An 18,752-nucleotide genomic window follows, 5' to 3' on the forward strand; every position below is an offset into this window, starting at 1 on the left:
TGCTAAAGGAATGTTTAGGAAATGGCTGGAGTTTATGCGGTCTTTTTCTGCTACCAAGCCAACATTATACCAGAGTTAATGAGCCTGTTTTGTCTTTGAAAGAGAAATATAATTCCTGTAAGGGCTGCAGTGCAAACTCAGATATTTCGTTCTGAAGGGGAGCTGTGTTTATAAATCTGCTGCTTTAGCAATCCTACTGTATATACAGCCCATCTCCTTGGATGGAAGCCTGAGTGTAAATGCCAGATAGCTGGGACTTGTAGCATTTGCTGCAGATCTGCCTTAAAGCAGTGTTTCATGCTCCAGGTTTTTCAGTACTGACTTTGCCCACGAGCTGATTCTTGAATTTCCTGCTGCTGAAAAGGGGCACTTTGTACCTACCTCTCTGCTCAATAACCCTGCAGGGCACCATTTGCCCTCACTGCTGGGTTAGTTTGCTGGTGGTCAGCTGAACTGCAGTAGGTGGAAATCCTATGACCATGGAAGGAAGGTAAGAGGCTGGGATTTGGAGGAACACAGTATACTGGCAATTCGGACTTCTCTGGTGCAGCTGTGTGATTTTTCAGATAAGCTCCCTTCATTTTCCTGCTGTCTGACCCTCATGTTTGTGGAGAAAAATTTTTAAATATGAAACTAGCAAGTGTTGATAAATTGATGCATTATCTGCCTGATTCTGCAAACAGCCTGAAAGAACACCTGTGGAAGGGACGAACTGTGTCTTTTCACTCTGTGTGGGCTTGTTAATCTTGAAACTCATGGGGGGCAAAATGGAAATGCATTTATGTATATTAACTCCAAACTGTCTCCTCCCAATGCAGAGAGACCTGATCCCTTGTCAGGCACTGTAACCTCTCCCAGAACTGATAGGCTGCAAATGCAGAAAGTCAAATGCCCAGAGCTGCTGCCTGATGTCCACTCCCTGCACTGGCAGAGCTGGTAGGTGAGGAATGGCAAGTGGACGTGTTTCCTCATCTAATGCAATGAGATCTCTGATGTCTTAAAACCAGAAGCAAAGCTGTTACATAATTTCCAGCCTGCTGCAGTGGAGAGCCCCTGGAGGTGGCAAGTCCTGACTCAGAATTAGACCCAGGTTGGTGTTCATACGCGAAGCTGCAGAAGCTGCAGCGTGCGAGATCTCACATTGCTGGGGTGTCAGGCAAAGTCCAAGCAGCAAGATGATAATGGATAGCTGAAAAGTAAGCAGTGTCAGCAATGAGGCAACCCTGCATCCAACCCAAACTTGATTTTATCTTCTCCCTTTAGAGCAGTCAGAAGTGGTACTGGTGAACTTTCCTGTGGTCAGAGTCCCTCTCGCTGTAGGTTCCCCAGCTGTGCGAGGTGACTGCAGTGATAGGGGGAAACCTGCACTCCTTCTTCTCCTGTGGCACCATAAAGCTTTTGTTTAGGTCCCCAGTGCATGTTTTTCTGGAACTCCAGCCTGGAGGGATGACTCCAGCATCTCTCGTGATGTTTGCTCACTCCTTTGAAAGGCCGCTTTGTGAAGCCTAGCTAACAGCTGAAAAGGCCATGTGGCTGCTGAGTCAAAGGGAAAAATATGGGGTGTGTGATGCATCCTTCCTCGATGCGAGGTTTCTGTGCCTACCTGTTTCACAGCAAGGCAAGGAAATAGTTGTGTAGGCTATTGGAGTGGTGGTTACTGCTGGATACAGGCAGCAGCACTAGCTCTTCTCTGGCCAAGTGCTGCCTTGTGCCTGCTGCCAGGGGCTGCAGCAGCTGCACAAGGAACAAAATTCACACTTGTGTGATTTGCAGAGCTCAGCTGTGTGTCTGCAATACCCTTTTGGGTCAAGCTGGTCTTTATTATTGTATTTGTCTCCTCATTGGCTGGGAACCTCTGTTCGTGCAGTTCTGCTAATTATTTCTGCTTCATGTGGCACTTTCTAGAGCGGCTTTCATGGAGCAGCTCCAGAGGCTCCATAGCAACTGCCCAGCTTCGTTATCATGGACAGGGTCACCCGGCAGCTCAGCACTGCCATTGAGCAGAGCACCTAGTCATAGGTGGCAGCAGGGACACCTCCTTTCAGGCTCTGCTCACATGGACTCTGTAGGTGTGTTTGAGTCCTTCCAAATGCAGCCTGGCTGCTCCTGCTCACCGCGTGGCGTGGTCGCTGTGCCATGGCCTGGCTGAGCAGGATCCCACCTGGAGCAGTGGCTCACAGTACAGGCTCAGGGGCCCTGCCTGCGGGATTTTCCCAGAGCTGCTGCCTGGTGGGTTGTGGTCTAGATCACAGCAGTGCTGCCTACTTGGTCTGCCTGGTCTGCTCTCCTTCTTACTCTCCTTGCTCACTTTCATCTCTTTAAGCGGGCTTTCTCTTTTATCTGTCATGAACAAAACCAGCTTTAGGAAGAGTCATTTTAGGATGTGATTTCATATTTATCTTGCAGTTTCTCCTCTATGTAGGATTGAAGTGATCTCTCTGCTTCTGTCAGTATTTCCCCTCTTGTTAGAGAAAAAAGAAAGGACGGGGGTGGGGGGTGCTCTAGGTATGAGATGGTGCAGCTCACACAAATTTGTGTTTTGTTTAAATACTGCCAAGAATTAGGTAGGTGTTTGTGTGCAGCTGGCAATAACTTTGTAGAAAATACTTGCCAACTAAGTTTGGGTGATGCTTTTATTCTCAAATTAGCATCAGATTATCCACAAAGCAGTAGCTATGTGCCTGTAGAGCCTGTAGAAGTGTGGTTTAGCACTAGAACACAAAGCCTGAGTTGGATACAAAAGGGGGCTGCATTTAAGAAATGCTGTAGAGTACTGAAGAAAAACTGATTTTTTTTTTTTTCACCCATCAAAATGAGGTCAATTATTTTGAGTGTGTTCTGGATCGGTTTACTTCTGTTTCAAGCTTATGGTGTTTGATGAACTAATATTCATTTGTTAATTTGAAGGTGGCTTTTAAAAGGCATACTGGCCATGTTTGGCTTGGAGACATGCACAGAAAGCAGAATTTGTCCATAATTAAATGGGTGTTCGTGTAAACCTTTTTCCCTCAAAGATAATGGCTTGTTTGTTATTAGCAGGAGAGTTCATTTGTACCTTGCCATACTGCAGACATGGCTTTTAGACAAGATGGGAAGTTGCCTGTGATGGCTTGGGCCTCCTTGATGTTTTCTGTGGAACTGCTGCCAAAGCTACTTAGCTGTTTTTTGCCACCCTTCTGCTTGAGTGTAGCACCCACAGCAGAGCAAGCTGTGCTGGTGGCATGGCTGTCACGCCAAAATCCTTCCTGTTGGTTCTGTCCGGAGGCTGTCACCACACCCATCATGCTGCTGACAGAGTGCTGCTGACAGGCAGCATCTAATCTGCCTCAGGTAGAGTCAGATGGGTACCATGATACCCAGGGTGTAGTGGGAGCCTGCACGGGAAGGGCCTCCCTCCATGGCCCTCATTGGGAATGCTCAGCTCCTGCAAAGTGGAGGGAGGGAGAAGGTGCTGGGCACTGCAGGTGCTGCTGGTTTGAGAGGGGAGCCCCAGCTGGTGTGCCTGGGACTGCTTTCACCTTCTGGGAAGGTGGTGGGACTGGAATTGCTCCATTGGGCACGAATGGAGAAACTTGCCTCGATTTCTCTAACAGGGAGAGGAAAGAGGAAAATATCTGTGCCAGAAAAAAGGAAGGAATTATCAGGAAAGTGTCTGTGTTTCATAAGGTGGTGTCTGACTGCTTTCAAAAATTTTTTTTTTTATTCCCAGTGATTTGAGCATGACTGAAGAGTAGCAAACACACACCTTGTGGGAGGATCTTTGCTGAGGAACAAAGGAAAAGTGTTTACTTTAGCTTTGATTCCTGTCTTTAAAAACTTAGGGCATTTGAAAATTTACTTAAGAGCTTTTTCTTAGCTGCCCTTTTTAGTGGTGTATGTGAGACAGCTGTTTTGGTTTTCTGCACTGAGAAAAGGGGTCAACCTGTGAGATTTCACAAGGTCACTTCCATCTGCTGCAAAACATCTCTCTCCAGATTTCTCAACTGCACGTACGTGTGTTAACATGGGGTGTTCAGTCAGGACTTTGTTTCTCTGCACAGCAGAGTAGCAAAGAGTATGGGCAGGTTTGCACCCCCCCACAATGAGCATATAGCATCCCTGATGTCCCAAAACACCTGGGGAGCCAGGAAAACCTCATCTGGGGAGGGAAGGGGATCACTGCCCTCCCCCCAAGCTCCCAGTTTGGCTGTAACTGCAAAGAGATGGAAGGTGGCAGCTGAACTTTTTCAAATAAATATACCCTTCAAGCTTACTTGGTATGAGTCTTTATCTGGTCTTGCTTCAAATAGAAGATTTATTTTTCCTCTCAGCTCTGTGCCTCTGGGTTGCCTCTGGCAAGCAGGGATGCAGCAGCAAAATGAGACTTGCAATCTCGACAAGGTCTGATATAGACCTCCGCTGCGGCCGCATTGAGCAGCTTGTATTGATCTGTCAGCAGACCCTGTAGGGTTTGTTAATGACAATTTGCCTGTCTGGCTTGCTCTGAGGGATTAATGTTTGGATTGAATCAATTTCCAAGCTTGTGACTTCTTGCAGAAAAGATGGAGAAGTAACATTTCCAGATATTTTTAGGATTGGGAGAAGGGAAATGAAGTATGGCTGATTTTAGTTTAATTTTTTTTAAGCCTCCTCCACAGGAAAAGGGAAAATCTGAGAGGATAAGTGAAAAGTCTGCAGTAACTATATGGACCTAATCTCTTTTTTAAGGGAACCTTTAAAGTGACATTATGCAATCTCTTTAGCACATGGAATTACTATAATGGATTCATAGGAGCATTGTAAATGAGTTACTACAGAGTGATGAGTAATGTATCTATTTTCTAATAGGTACAACTGTGCTGCCCATTAGCATGTACAGATGTGTACTTTGGTTGCTGGTAATAGCTGCAAAATAAAAAAATCCCAGGAAGTAGAAAATATTAATAATACTTTTAGGCAAAGTATCTGGAAAATTGTATCCAGAGTGCTCAGGAAGCACATGTAAAATGAAATCTAATGTTCTAGTGCAGATAGAGAAGGAATTAATATTTCTTGAGAGAAACACAAAAAAATAAGCATCACAACCTCGTATGTGTATATACCTTTTTATTATAAAGTAGTTTAAAATAAGACAGTAGTAAAGATCAACTATACGTTTCCCCTGCAGTCTATGAGAGGTAGCCTTTAGCTACGGGTTGAAAAATAAAGAAATTAAGTACTTCATTAATAAACTGAAAGCATTTGGAAAGATTAAAGTGCACTATCACTCCAACATGATCTATTGTTCAGGCAGAAAAATATTTATAGTGTAAGTGGGTTTCACTTTTTTCCCCCATATGGTTTTCTTCATTACACATTTCTTTCTGCCTCCTTTTTCACACTGCTAGTTTTTTCCTGGGAAGTTTTATTTTGTTGTTGACCAATGCATGATATATGTACTAATTTATTTCTGTTGAACAAATCTAAAATTTGAATGGACATCCCGACAAGTTCACATTTCCCTCCAAAGCCCTTATTTCCGCTAGAGAATCTTCATAAAACAGTCACCTTCCACTTGGTGCTAGCATTTGGAAATGTTGCAGTTTTTTTTATTGTGGGAACCTATTTATCCAGCTTGCTAATTCCTGTTGTCATTGCCCAGATGAAAAATATCTCCCAGCCTGAGAATGTCACAGGGCAATGTTTCCTCCTTTTTATTCCCTACAGCCGTACCCCATCTTTGCGTAGCTTCTTGTTGAAGGGAGGATGCAGAGGTGTGCTGCTCTCCTGGCCTGGGGTTCCACAGTTGCCTGTCTGTGTGCCAGGGCTGAGCCAGGCTACAGTGTGGTTACAGGAGGCAGGTTTATGATCCAGAGCAGGAGCAGCAGGGCAGGATGCACTCTGGCAGCTCATCAGGGGGCCGTAGTGCTGTCCAGGCCGTGGGGTAACAGCAGTGTCCCCTGGGATGAAAAGAGATGTGCCTTGCTCCTGGGCTGATGGAAGGGTCAAAAGTGCAACTTTGACCTGGTTCCCCATTAAAAACAAAAACTGTGATGAACAGTGAGGGAATTATCTCTGACTGCTGTGGGCTGCCCTGATACTGAGTCCTTTCAGAGAGGCAGTGGCCTTACTCTCTCTCAGTATGATCTCTGTACCTTTTAGGATCCAGTAATAATGTGTTATGTGGTGATTGCCTTTCTCTGTGTCTTGGGGTGACGCTCAAAAGTTTTCAGAATAAGTGATTCACCTAGTGCTTTTGGGAGAACAAAAAGATAGGTGTTGTTTTTGCACCATGGTTTGGGGAAGTGGGAACAAAAGCTGATCAGGTATTTGGATGTCCTGAACTGCAAACAGGCATATTGATACCTTGATCTCTCATCCATGAGAATCAAGTTTATGCAGAAAGACCAGGTCCTGCCAGTTCTTCTGCAGCTTGACACTGCATACTGAGATGATCGAGCAGCTCAATGCAAAAAGAATGGCCTCATGGAAAAACAGTAGGTAGGAATAGAGAAGTAGATGTTAGGGAATTGAACTTGGCTTACTGTGCAGTTTGGCCAGCAATGAGCAAGGGCAAAAAGAAGAAAGAGTGGGACATTTTCATAGCATTTGACTCTTTGATCACCTCCATTATGGAGTTGAGGTATAGCTTATGTGGCTGCACTGTTATAGTAAGAGCCATTTTATTTTCTTGACTCCCTCCCTGTGACTTCCCATTTCTGGGAGATGTTTCAACTGCTGTGTCTGTCGCATTTTCATGTCTAGCTGAGCAAGATGAGGTTAAGGAATGTCTAGCACTCACACTGAGACCAGTGGTGGAAGAAGGTGCTACAACATGACTAAACTTAAGATAAATGCATGCAAAGTGGGTGGCATCTGACAAAAATGTACTCTTACACATTCATTATAAATAAATAAAAGGCAAATGCATGTCTCTCTTTTCTCTTGGCAGAACCAGCTCCTTGCGAAAGGCTTGCTGTTTATGGAGGAGAAGGTCAAGCTGTGTGAAGGTAAGTATAGCAGGAAACCTGTTTTGGAAGGGAGCTGTGCTTTGATGTTTGGTCAGATGAGATGATTTGCATGTCTGGAAAGCATACAGCCCTTTCTGGTGCTGTCCTAGGGTGTCACACAACCGCTCAGGAGCCCTTGTGAGGCTGAAGAGAGGGTGGGCTGTTTGAATAGCCACAGAGCCACGATGCTCCCAGCAGCCATAACTGCATCACAAAAGCAGGAACGTGGGTCTTGTGTGGCAGCTGGACCTGGGCTCAAAGCAGTTCTGGTCTGGACATGGATCCCGTTGCAAAACTGCTTGGAACTGCCTTCTGGCTTTTATTTCTCAATGTGATTGGCAGCTTGATGTAAGCACAATTTTAGTTTCTCTGTCATGCTTTTGAGAGCTGAACTATCAAGCTTTGTGTAAACTTAAAGAAAAAACCAGTCCTTTGGGTGAGAATGAAATCCTTCTGGAAAGAAGTTGACCACAGATGGAGTTTTGTTGAAACTACTGCTGCAGAGCCTGTGGACCAAGGCAAGTGTGGTGTGGCCGCTCAGTGTCGGACATGTGGGGAGTTGGTCACGTTTAGTAACTGCTCAAGCAAAGCCAGCACATCTTTATTCAAAACCAAGCTGCGGTTTGGTTTGACCCAGTTTTGTAGCCTGCAGGGAAGATCTCTTGCTAATCCACCAGTGTGTTGTATGTGGGTCATTAAATACCAATAGATGCTTATAATCTCACGTCGTTGCTGGTCCTGGATTCCTCTGCACCATTCTGCACCAAGTGACTTCACCCAGCTGGCAGGCTGTAGGATTTGGGCCCCAGAGGAGATAAGGGGTTGCCAGCCTCCTGCTCGGTGTGTGCTTCTTCAGCATTGGCCCTGGGAGAGAGGAAAAAGGGCAGACTCCTGCCTTTTCCAAAATGTGGGTACCTGCCCTACCACAGCCAGCTCTTCAGAATGAATGCTGCACAGCTTACCTGAGGCTTTGGTTTCTGTATTCATAGAAAACTCTTCCGGTATCTGCTTTGGCATTAGGAAAATTGAGTTTGAGTCTGTAATAAGCTGAGAGCTGCCCAGGAGTATTTTGCAGATGCTCAGGTAGTTTGGGTCAGATGAAGTTTCCCAGGCAGGTAGCAAAACACCTTCTCTGCCTCATTTTTCTGTCCCTAGTTTGAAGTGACACTGGAGCCACTTTGCCTGTGCAGGCTGGCATCACTGCAGGAGATTACTCACGGGCACCTTTCTTTTATAATGTGTGGGTTTGTTGCAGGTCTTGTGGTCACAGCAATGAGGATTTCTTGTACACACTTCTTGGTGAGCTCTGTCTTCCTGGAAAACTTACACTGCCCCAGCACTCAGACAGAGTGTCTGTAGGGCTGCAGGGCATGGCAATGTTTTATGTGTGTCTATTTTTCAATCGCAGCCTGTTACTTTAACATGATTTTTCTTTATACGGTCTGTCAGAATCTCTTTCAGTGCCAGCAGGATTTACAATTTCTTGAAGAAACAAACCATTCTTGCTTCCCCTTCAGAAGGAGAAGTGATCTCTGATGTTTCATTCTGTCTCCACACAGCAAAGCATTGCAGTCCTGGGTAGGAGGCAGAGGAGGGAAAAATTTAAACATTCAATGAATCTGTTTCCTGTTGTCTTTTTCGTTTACTCTCGGCTGTTGCTGATAAAGGGTAGCTGTTGTGGGGGTGTTGGGTAATTTCTTGTCTGCCTGCAGTTCCAGTTTTGAAGCCAGAGTCATACCTGACACAGTGAAGCATCTCTTTGAACCTTTCTGTGGTTTTTAGTGGGCTGGCTCTCTGCTCTAAGGGAAATGTCTGCAGGATGTAGTCCTGCTGGCTCTCTGCTCTCTGGCTGTATCCTAAGCAACACAGCCCATGGGCAAGCACAGTGAAAGTGTGTGTGGAAGTCTGTAGATGAGGAAAGCACTTCAGTACAGAGTGATAAGTCTCCTTTGAGTTGCAATTTTACATGTATTCCAGTTCCTCATGTAGGGCCTTTAGTGACCTTGAGCCTTCAAACCTGTCTTGAGTGGCCATCTTCCATTACTGCTGTTTGAGTCTTCACTGCTTGTGAGCTCCAGCTGAGGCTTGTGGGAGGTATCCCGGAAAATTCTTTTGTCAGAAACTTGTGGTTTTAAACCTGAGTTTGTATTTGCCCCTGAGATTTCCAGGGATGTATCTAAAACTTGAAATAAACATTGCAAACCTGCAGCTAAAAAACAGAGGTTTTGGGCCCAAATGCTGAGGAGTACACAGCTCTGTAAGTCAAACCTATGAGCATAAAATTTGATCACAGTTGTATTTCTGTTATGGTAATCCCAAGATGCAAAACATAGTCTACCTTCATTTTAAGTACCCAGTTACATGTGGGGATATTTTTTCAAACTGGAGTCATATAAGGGGTAGTCCCAAGTGGATTTTGTTTGGGAACCTTCACAAGGGCCACATTTGTCATTAGTGCCTTTGTCAGGATTCCTGATAGGTACCTGACTGCTGCTTGGTACTGAGTGGATGCTGGAGGGGGCTCAGCTCTTATAAATGCTCTCCCTGGCTCAGTTGCAGGATGATGTTGGATGATCAGCTGATGTTGGCTGTGACCTGCTGGTCTTCAGATTCAGCTTTTCATGTGTGGCCTCTCCCCTGCTAGTCAAGCATGTTAACTGTGAGCTGTGCAATTGCACAATCCTGTGCTGTGGAGTTAAAGCCTCTGGTTGAAGATGGGCTTCACTCTTTTGTCGGAATTGGTCTCGTGTTTTGCACAGAACTGTCTTCTTTGCACTAAGTGACAGAGCAATTTATGGTCACAGCTTTGTGTCTCTGTCACTTAAGGGGAAGCTTAGCTGGGTGATGTCCAGTTTTGGGCAGAAACTGGAAAAGTGAAGTCTCTTATTTGGGGAATTAGAGAGTACTTGGAAAATCCAACTTGCTTTTAATGTCCCTGTTGCTAAAGCTCTTGCTCCCAATCTGTTTTCGTAGGTGAGGATCGCATTGATGTCCTGTCTGAAATCTGGGATCACTATTTTACAGAGACTCTTCCTACTCTCCAGGCAATATTCTACCCAGTCCAGGTAATCTTAATTACAGTTCAGTCAGGTGAAGCAATGTAACTGCAATGCCTGCTAATGGCAAGTGGAAGCTTCTTTGCCAGTAGCACTGTTTGGCCAGTGGTTAAATACATGTCAAAGCCTTTAAACTAAATCTGGGAGGAAGTAGAGTTTATCCAAGTATTAACTGTAAGAAGGACTGCTAAAATCTACTGGACAAGCACAGTGTTTTGGACTGAATTTATTCCCAATGGTCTACTCTCTGAGCTTAGCTAAGCTTGCACACTGAAACTGTTGGACTATACCTTGTCTAGACTGAAGCTCTGGGCTATTGGTATTTATAGTTCTTTCTATTTTAAGTAGCTGGGACTGTTGGTGCAGATGACAACTTGTCTTAGAGGTATAAATCTGAAGACTAGATCAGGAGAAAATGTGTCTAACTCACCCTAATGACTTTTGAAGGGCTTATATCCCATTTATGCCTTTGGGAAATCCTCAGTTGGGTTTTTTTAAGCTTTAATAAGGGGCATATAAGTCTATGGGATAGAGGATGAATGAAGACTTTATGTAAGACCTTTTTTTACACTGGGTATTTTGAAAGCTGAGTATCCCATCAGAAGTGTTGAGCTGTATCATTTTTTAATGTAGTTTTAGTCAGGTTTCCATTTGAGCAGTCTAATTACCTCCCTAGCCCATTTTGAGCTTTTTTGCCATCAGAGGAAAAGAAAAATATACCTTATGTGGAGAATGATGTTCTTGGAAATGCTAGCCTTCTCCCCTTGACTTTTGCCTCTTCTGGAAGACATTATTTCCAGCGTCGTTTAAAATTATCTTTCTCTTGTATTGTTTGAAAGGCAGCAGGTAAAGCTCAAAGCTTGCCCTTTTCCTCTAATCCTATTAAAGCTGACATTTCCTAAAAGAGAAAGGACTTCTGCAAAGACAGACACTAACCTTTCTACTGTGTTTATTTTTGTTCTTTCCTTGCTGCAGATGCTTGAAGGTAGGTCTCTGACAGGTAAAACTGTGCAACTGTAATACCCTCCCTTTCTCTCCTTTTGCAAGTAACTCTCAGTGAGGGAGTGACCTATTTAAGCAGGGCTTTGTCTGCACTGCAGATACCTGTGTACTGTGGAAATAGTTGAGCTGACTGTGTGTCATACCCACTGATGCTAATAATTCTGCTACTTGGCAGAAAAATCGACTCCCCTGCTATTAAATGTCTCTGATGAGAAGTGGGACAGAAGTTACAGCACTGTGGGTACAGCTTTTGGAAGTAACTTGGTTATAGTGGTGAAAGTGTGACTATGGGACGTCGAGATTCTTTGAAAGCATAACTTTTTTGCTGTATTTGTCTTGTCATGGTATCTGAGTCACTCAAAATACATCATCAAAGCTGTAAAGTATGGGAAGTATTGCCACTTTCTGGATGAGGAACTGAAACATAAACAGACAAGATATTTAAAGCTTTGTAGGCACCTAAGTACTACGCAAATGTATGGATTAAACTGCCTAAATACATCCAAGAATTTGACTCAGAGTAAACTGCTCTAGGCTCCCACAGAAAGAGTTGCTGGTGCAGCAAGAAATAGAAATTGCTCTTATGCCAGGCCACTGTCCTAATAACAAGATTAGGCTTTTCCTAGAAATAGGGAACTGCATGTAACCATTTATGCAGTTTGTCACAACATGTGAGGAGAGCTCATGCAGTGAGTGTTTTCCATCAAGCTGCCATTCTTTATACGCTGCTCTGGTAGATAGGAAAGTCAGTTTGGTCTTGATTCCCCATCTTTTCCTGCAAATATGAGCAGGATTATTTAGTTGTGCTCTTCTGCGATCCCAGCAGCTGCCCATTCAGAATGAAACTGATTCAGCCACATGTGTGAGCGTATGTTACCAAAGGAGTAACTCACACTTAACCTCCTATCTCGGCTAAGTTTAACCCCAAGGCTCATAGCTGTTGCAGAAATATGACCTTTAAGCAGCCAAGTTGGTTAAATTGCTGTACAGAGGGGAGCTATGTAAACAGGTCACTGGCTTTCGTATAGTTGCAGCTGTTGCTGTGACTATTGGTGTGGAAAAAAGAATAGCAAATCTTGTTTTGCTTGGCACAGAAACATGTTTGCATTTTGAAACGGGGTATGAAGTTAATGGGACTAAACTGCGTGATATAAATAAAAAGTTTGCAGCTGCTGAAATACAGTTCCAAGATAGGTACTAGTCTTTCCTGCACCTTTTTTTCTTACACAGTGATAGTTTAAAACAGCAAAGTGCTTTTATCATGGCCAAGCAGCACTTCAGAGTATTGGTTTTAATTCATATTTACATATTGGTAATGCTGTTAATTGTGACATGCAACCTGTTATGAATTGATGATTAACTGCTGTTAATTCCTTCGAGCTAAATATTTGCTATGTTGAGTGTATTATGGAGATCATAAAATGATTCCTAAGCAGACCATGGGGCAGAGATTAACATACTGAGAAGAACAAGGCAAACTTTTCAGGCTGGAAAGTGCTGAGCAGGGCTGGGAAGAAAATTTCTGCTATTGAGTTGCAGTGGGGCAAGAGAAAGTCGTGCAGACATTAAACACAGCAGGAGGGAAAGGTGGTAACACCAGCATGCCAAATGGAGTTAGACTGTGTTTAAATATGCTGAGAAATATCATCTGTTAAGCCTGCTCGCTTGTGTTGTTGATGTAAAATAGTATCTGGGAGGACATGGAATGCCTTGCAGAGGATATTAAAGCTGTTGCTTTTTAAAGTGATGTTTGGTTCAATCAGTCTTGCTAGCTTTGCTCCAGCCTGAATCCTAAAATCTGTAATGGACTAACTTGTAGATTTTTGTCATATCAGCAAAGTCTAAAGTGCAGATGTTAAGCAAAAAGAGGGTACAATATAGAACAGAGGTAGGTTTAGTTAAGAAATATTCTGTAATAACTTCGTTCCCTACCAAACCTGCTTTGGTTTCTCAGCTCCAAGTGCCAGAAGCACAAGCTACTTTTGTGAACAAACTGGATGGCAAGTGGGTTTTATGAATACATACACAGTCATTTGGTGAACTACAGGCCCATTTCTGGCTTCACTCCAAACCTAGTGGTGCCACAGATGAGGCGATGCCATTTCAGAATTTGTGTGAGACTAAGAGGGAGGAAATTGAAGAGTATCATGAATCCTCAAAATGAATGACCAGGGGGTGTTTTGCCACCTCAGCAATGGGCAGAATAGACCCTCCTGTCTGTGTGCCCATGTGTTGATGTGTTGCTCACACATCCCTTTATGTACACTTGGATTTTGCCTTCTTTGTTTCTTTAGGGTCAGGAGTTGACTATCCGTCAGATTGCTCTCCTTGGCTTCAGAGACTTGGTCTTGCTAAAAGTAAAGTTGGAAGAAATCCTTCCCCTGGTCCAGACAAAGCTTCCAGCTTCCATTGTCCAGATGCTGTTAATTCTGCAGGTGGGGAGCCTCTGCTCTTCTTCCTCTGACTCCAGTTGGGTATCTTGACCTCAGTGAACTCTTACAAACACTGGAGGGAAAGTGGGGAGGGTAGAGGATGTGATGTGTGCTTATTTGGCAGTGGTCAGTGTTAAAATGAGAGCTGCATGTGGATGCCCTGAGCTTTCCTGGGAACAGGTAAAAGATGTTGCCTTGAAAGAGCTGAGTTTTTGTATTTTTTTGGTACTTCTCCTCCCTATCTATGAACAGTCTCAGGACTCTTTTTTTTCCCACAAATTTTCATCTTCTAACTTGTCTGAATGCCTCTTTGTGCCCTAGTTTTCCTGATTTCTCAGCTTTGCAAGGACAGGGCAAGCCTCTATCACAGCAGATAATGGAATTTGAATGAACTGTGGCTTCTGGCTGCTTGACACCAACTCCTTGGCTGGCTGGGATGCTGAGTAGTGCCCATTAGAGGAGGAATACCTTTTGAGAGCAGGCAAAATGAGAGGCCATCTTTCAAAGGCCTCTCCCAAGAGATCCAGAGCATCTGTGGTAACTACCCTCTTTATCCAGATCTCAACAGAATACTTTCCAAGCATGCCAAATACAGCTGGTTTTGGTTTTTTTTTAGTATTGCCCAGCCTGACAGTCCTGAAAAATGCCATATTACATGTTCGGGTTGATAGATTCATAGAATGGTTTGGGTTGGAAGGGATCCTAAAGATCATCTAGTTCCAACCTCCCTGACATGGGCAGGGACACCTTCCACTAGACCAGGTTTCTCAAGAGTCCCATCCAGCCTTCCTCTGAACCACATGTAAGACCTTTCATTTGACCTTATTGATTATCATGAGGTTTGCACAGGCCCAGCTCTCAAGCCTGCCTGAGTCCCTCTGGGTGGCATCCTTTCCCTCCACACAGCCTGGTGGCTTTTATTTCTTCTCCAATATAATGAGTGTCTGAGAATGAAACTTTCTGAAGCACAACCAGAATTGCAAAGTGGCTAAGCTGGAAGTTCTGTATGAGTTCTGATGTTCCAGTGACCCAGATTGGAACAGCAGGTGATACTCAATTTCCCTGAAATATTTTTTTAATATGAGAATCTTGCGAGCAAAGAGGATCTCAAAGTAATACATTTGAGGAAAAAAGCTTGTTGAGGCTTTGCAGGAAGTTAAGTCTGAACGGTTTCTAAATTACTGTTAAATTGGTTGGTGTTATCTGCCATCTTCACAGCTGTAAGCTGAACCACAGAGGGTGCTTTGCCTGCAGTCCTGCCTAGGAAAAGAGCAGTGCTTTGCCCAAGGCGTGTTAAGGCTTTTCTACAAAGAGATGTGTTCTGCTAGAACTGCCCCAGTATAAATTACACTGCTGTAGTACACTGTGCACATCCTCAGCTGGGCACACCTTGTACCTTCCCATCACTTGCTTAGAAAAAAGAACTGTCTGCTCAATGTCCATAGGGTGTGACTGTGACTTGAACAAGGAGCTTGACCTGAAAGGCACCCAAACCTCCATCAGCTCCAAAAGCTTTACTGATACAGTTGGGATATTCCAGTGCAGAGAGAATTGACAGACCCCAGGCTTTACTCAAGAACCTTTAAAGGGTAATGTTTACTTCTTGTGTTTGATTTTCAGAGTGTCCATGAGCCTACTGGCCCCACTGAGGGCTACCTACAGCTGGAAGAACTGGTCAAGCAGGTGGTATCACCATTCTTAGGTTTGTGTGAGGATCACAGCTCCTCTGGTAGCACCTGCTTGCTTGGTAAGACATGCACATTGTACTGAAGCTATTATTGGGGTACACAGGTTGGGTAATGGGAAGCATTTGTGCTAGAAAAGGAAACAGTGCATGACTGTGAGAGACAGAAAACAAAGGCTAAAACACCCCTGAGAAGGTCCTGATTAATGTTTCTGAATGTCTGTTTTTGTGACAGGCTTTTTCTTTTCCATGACCTAGTGAACTATGAGTGCCCCATCACTGCACACACACACCACCCCCCCAGAATCTCCCCTCTCTCTGGAGATGGACTGGATTTTAAAACCCCTGGGTCCGTGCCTGGTGTGCTGCTTTCACCACAGTGAGACACTGTACCTGGTCCTTTGCTGCCTGTTCTCTGTCCCTGCTTGCTAGCCTGCTTTCAGCTGCTGCACAAACCAGCCTTTGCAAAAGCACAACTGTTGCGTATTAATTCTGAGGGATGACAGGGATTTTGCGTGAAGTCTTCCTTCCATCTGAGGATTCTATTAAAAAACCCTCAAAATTCTGTGTTTAAAGTATGGGTAAACATGTCTAGGTGAGAGAACGGGCACCTCACTCTAGGAAGAGCATGCTTACTCTGGGAAACTTCCTTATGTGTGACCCAGGAGCTCTGCTTACACATGTGGCCAGATAGAAGAGATTGGCTAGCTAATGGGCATAGGGTTACTGATTTGGTAGTCGAGGAGATTTAAATAGAACAAGTGAAGAAAGCTCTAGTCTCCCTCTGTTTTTATAAGCTTTACCCTTTGCTTTGATGCAAAATTGTAGTAAGCTGGAGACCCACAACTTTTCTTGTACTACACTTCAGCAGCATATGGGAAAAGATGGTCTTGTGGTAGAAGAACATACTGACAAACTCTGACAGTCTCTGCCTGTAATAAACTCATGGCATTGCTTTAGGAAAACTGTGGCTCAGGATTTTTGTTCTTGTGGTTGCTGGGCAATCAGATATCTTCTGTGCAAGTGAACATGGTTGCACAGCTCAGCGTGGATTTGCACATCTAATCCTGAGGCTCAGTCTAGACCAAAATCCCCTATAAAAGTTGGACTTTGACAAATTTGATAGCTTTGCTGTTTATGGACATCTGCATGCTGCTGGGATACTTTGAAAGGTAGCTGCATGACCTGGACTGAAGTTTCTAGTCATGCTGGATTTCTGCCAGCTGAATGAGGCATTTGTGCCATTAAAAAAAAAAGAAAACTACATAAACTGGCCTTGTAAAGTTTATATGCCTTAAAATAATTGAATTTACTTTGATTTTAGCCGTCATTTATTTGTGTATATTTCCAAGGTGGCCTTTTGCCCCTGCTCTACCCTGTGCTGAGCATGAGGGAAGGAGGAACTTGTATTTGCAGTACAAGACATGGACTGCAAAAGAAGCACTTTCCATGCAAAATCATGGCATTTTTAAAGGGCTGCTGTGGAGGTGGCTTCTTTTCCTTCTTTTTGCTTGTAATCAGACTTCCTTCTCTTCCTCTCTTCCTCTTCCATTCACCTTTTTGCTTGCTCAGAACCAGTTTCTTCTCTCACTGGGTAGCCTGTAGTGATGATGAAGCTCAGTAGGTTCCCCGTAGTAGCTTTTGGGAAGTGCACTGCTGGGCTTTGGGTGTGCTTGCATTCTGCACAGCTGCTGTGGAGGCCAAACTGCCCTCTGGACTGGAGCCTTCAGGGTAAATGAGTGTTGAGAAATTGACTGAAGGTGTCTGATCCCAGCTGTGAGTACACATAAGGCTTCAGCCTGCAAGGCTGCTCTATCTTAAGTTGATTTAAAGTGAGAGGGGTGTGAAAGGGGGCAGGACTGCTCACAGAGGGAAATTGCAGATGGCAGCATTCCCCCCTGCTCTTCTGTTAGCACCCTTCTTGCTTTGCCTGTGTAAATTAGCCATAACCTGTGTGGTAAGGATGGAGTATGCCAAAGGAATCCAGCTGGCTAAGAAACAGGATTTATATTGGGGGCAGGAGAGAAGATAAAACATCCACACATCACTGCTGATCTGAGGTTGCTTGCAAAAACGTCCCAGAAAAACTCTTCCCAGTTTATATTCTTGGTCATAAGGCACCAAAATAGAAATAAAATGTCTAGTTAAACTATGCATGACAACTCCCTTAAGAGACTGTCTTTTGTAGCCAAAAAAGTAAAGGGGAAAAAGTAGAGCAATAAATGCATGTTGAGAGTTTAGCCTAATTTCACCTAATTTATTTTCTGAAGAGTCAGATCCCAATGCCCTTTAACTTTACAGTTTGCTGTGGCTTGAGCTGCAGGTGAAACCTGAAGAGTATATTTGCTGTTACCAGCCTCTGAAATGATTTTTGCATACTCTTAAGCATGAAATGAACCATTTTGAATTGATGTATTACTGGCAGTAGCAGGGTGAAGTGTTGGCTGCTCACCTCCCTGCAACAATACAGATTTTTTCTGCTTTTCTTCATGGTACAAGCTTCCAAAACTCTGATAACCCTCAGTGATGAGTACTTTGCTTTGCATTTTGTTTCTCTCTCTCTCTCTTACGCTCTGCAGTCTTGGTTGGAAGCCTTTTATATGGTGTAAAGTCCTCTGACTTCATACAGAGCCTGCACTTCAGTGAAGTTTGTGAGAAACAAAGAGACACAGGAGGTGTCCAACATTGCAGGGGCTGCAAGCCAGCAGGGGAGCAGTAGCAGTGCCTGATCCAGCCTGCTGCAGGGGATTACAGTGAGCCACGGCACTAACTCTGACCCCTGCCTCTCTTCAAGCTTTCAGAATTGAAATGTGCTTCATGATACTGGGCTGGGGACGGTGCCTTGGGTCTGTGCTTCAGACCAGGCATTTTTCACCCCCCTTAATGTTTTTGCTGGGCAGACCGTACAGCCCACACCCATCCATTCTGTGTCACTGCCTTTCCCTCGTGCCCCTTTTCCCCTTTTGTTGTGGACTGTTCCTGTGCACTGTTAGGTGTTTTCTCTGTCCAGCCTCCAAAACAGACATTTTGCAGAGTGGATGAAATGTTCTTTTTGTGGCATGATCTTTAAAAAATACAGTGGGATAATGCCAACAGAATGGCCTTTTCCTAGGCAGATGGAAAGACAGCGCAATGTAAGCACCAGGAATTCCACATTGACAACAGTTAATGGCACTTCCTGAGAGAAGTTTTTCAGAGAAAGGGATGGCAATTCAAATCCCCCCTGAATGTTTTTTTTGGAGACTTGTGTCACTTTGGTGGCACTCATTTTAGTGAACCTGCATGTGAGAGTACCTACTCGGTTTGCACCCCTTGATAAAAGAGGAGAACACCAGGATGCTAAAGAGAGTCCCTTGGCTGCTCTGGTGACTTTTTGGCTCACTTCTCTCACAGGCAGCAGCACCTAGAGCAGGATGGGAGGTCTCTCCTTGCTGTGGCAGAGGCAGATCTCCTTTCCCAACACCTAGCAATATGAACTAGTGAGCTCCTGACTGTTTTCCAGTGGTAATGAGGTGTGACCCTCTGCAGCTGCACACTGAATTCTCTGTTCCCCGAGGCCAGCCTAGCAGTGTGGGCAACTTTTTTTGTGTGCTGTTGTTTGTGTGCTGTT

At 44.3% G+C, this 18,752-nt stretch overlaps 1 protein-coding gene across 4 annotated transcripts in view; it reads left to right on the plus strand.

Annotated features, from left to right (window-relative positions):
* Positions 1-18,752, plus strand: part of PRR5L (proline rich 5 like) — a 39,626-nt gene that overhangs the window by 20,209 nt on the left and 665 nt on the right. For all 4 annotated transcript variants that reach the window (XM_082284004.1, XM_082284005.1, XM_082284007.1 and 1 more), the window contains exons 5-8: positions 6,911-6,968; positions 9,942-10,033; positions 13,321-13,461; positions 15,079-15,205. In XM_082284004.1, coding sequence (XP_082140130.1) covers positions 6,911-6,968; positions 9,942-10,033; positions 13,321-13,461; positions 15,079-15,205 — 418 coding nt within the window. The remainder of the gene's footprint in view (positions 1-6,910; positions 6,969-9,941; positions 10,034-13,320; positions 13,462-15,078; positions 15,206-18,752) is intronic.

Source organism: Coloeus monedula, assembly GCF_965178545.1.
Source record: "Coloeus monedula genome assembly, chromosome: 6".
Lineage (NCBI taxonomy): Eukaryota > Metazoa > Chordata > Aves > Passeriformes > Corvidae > Coloeus > Coloeus monedula.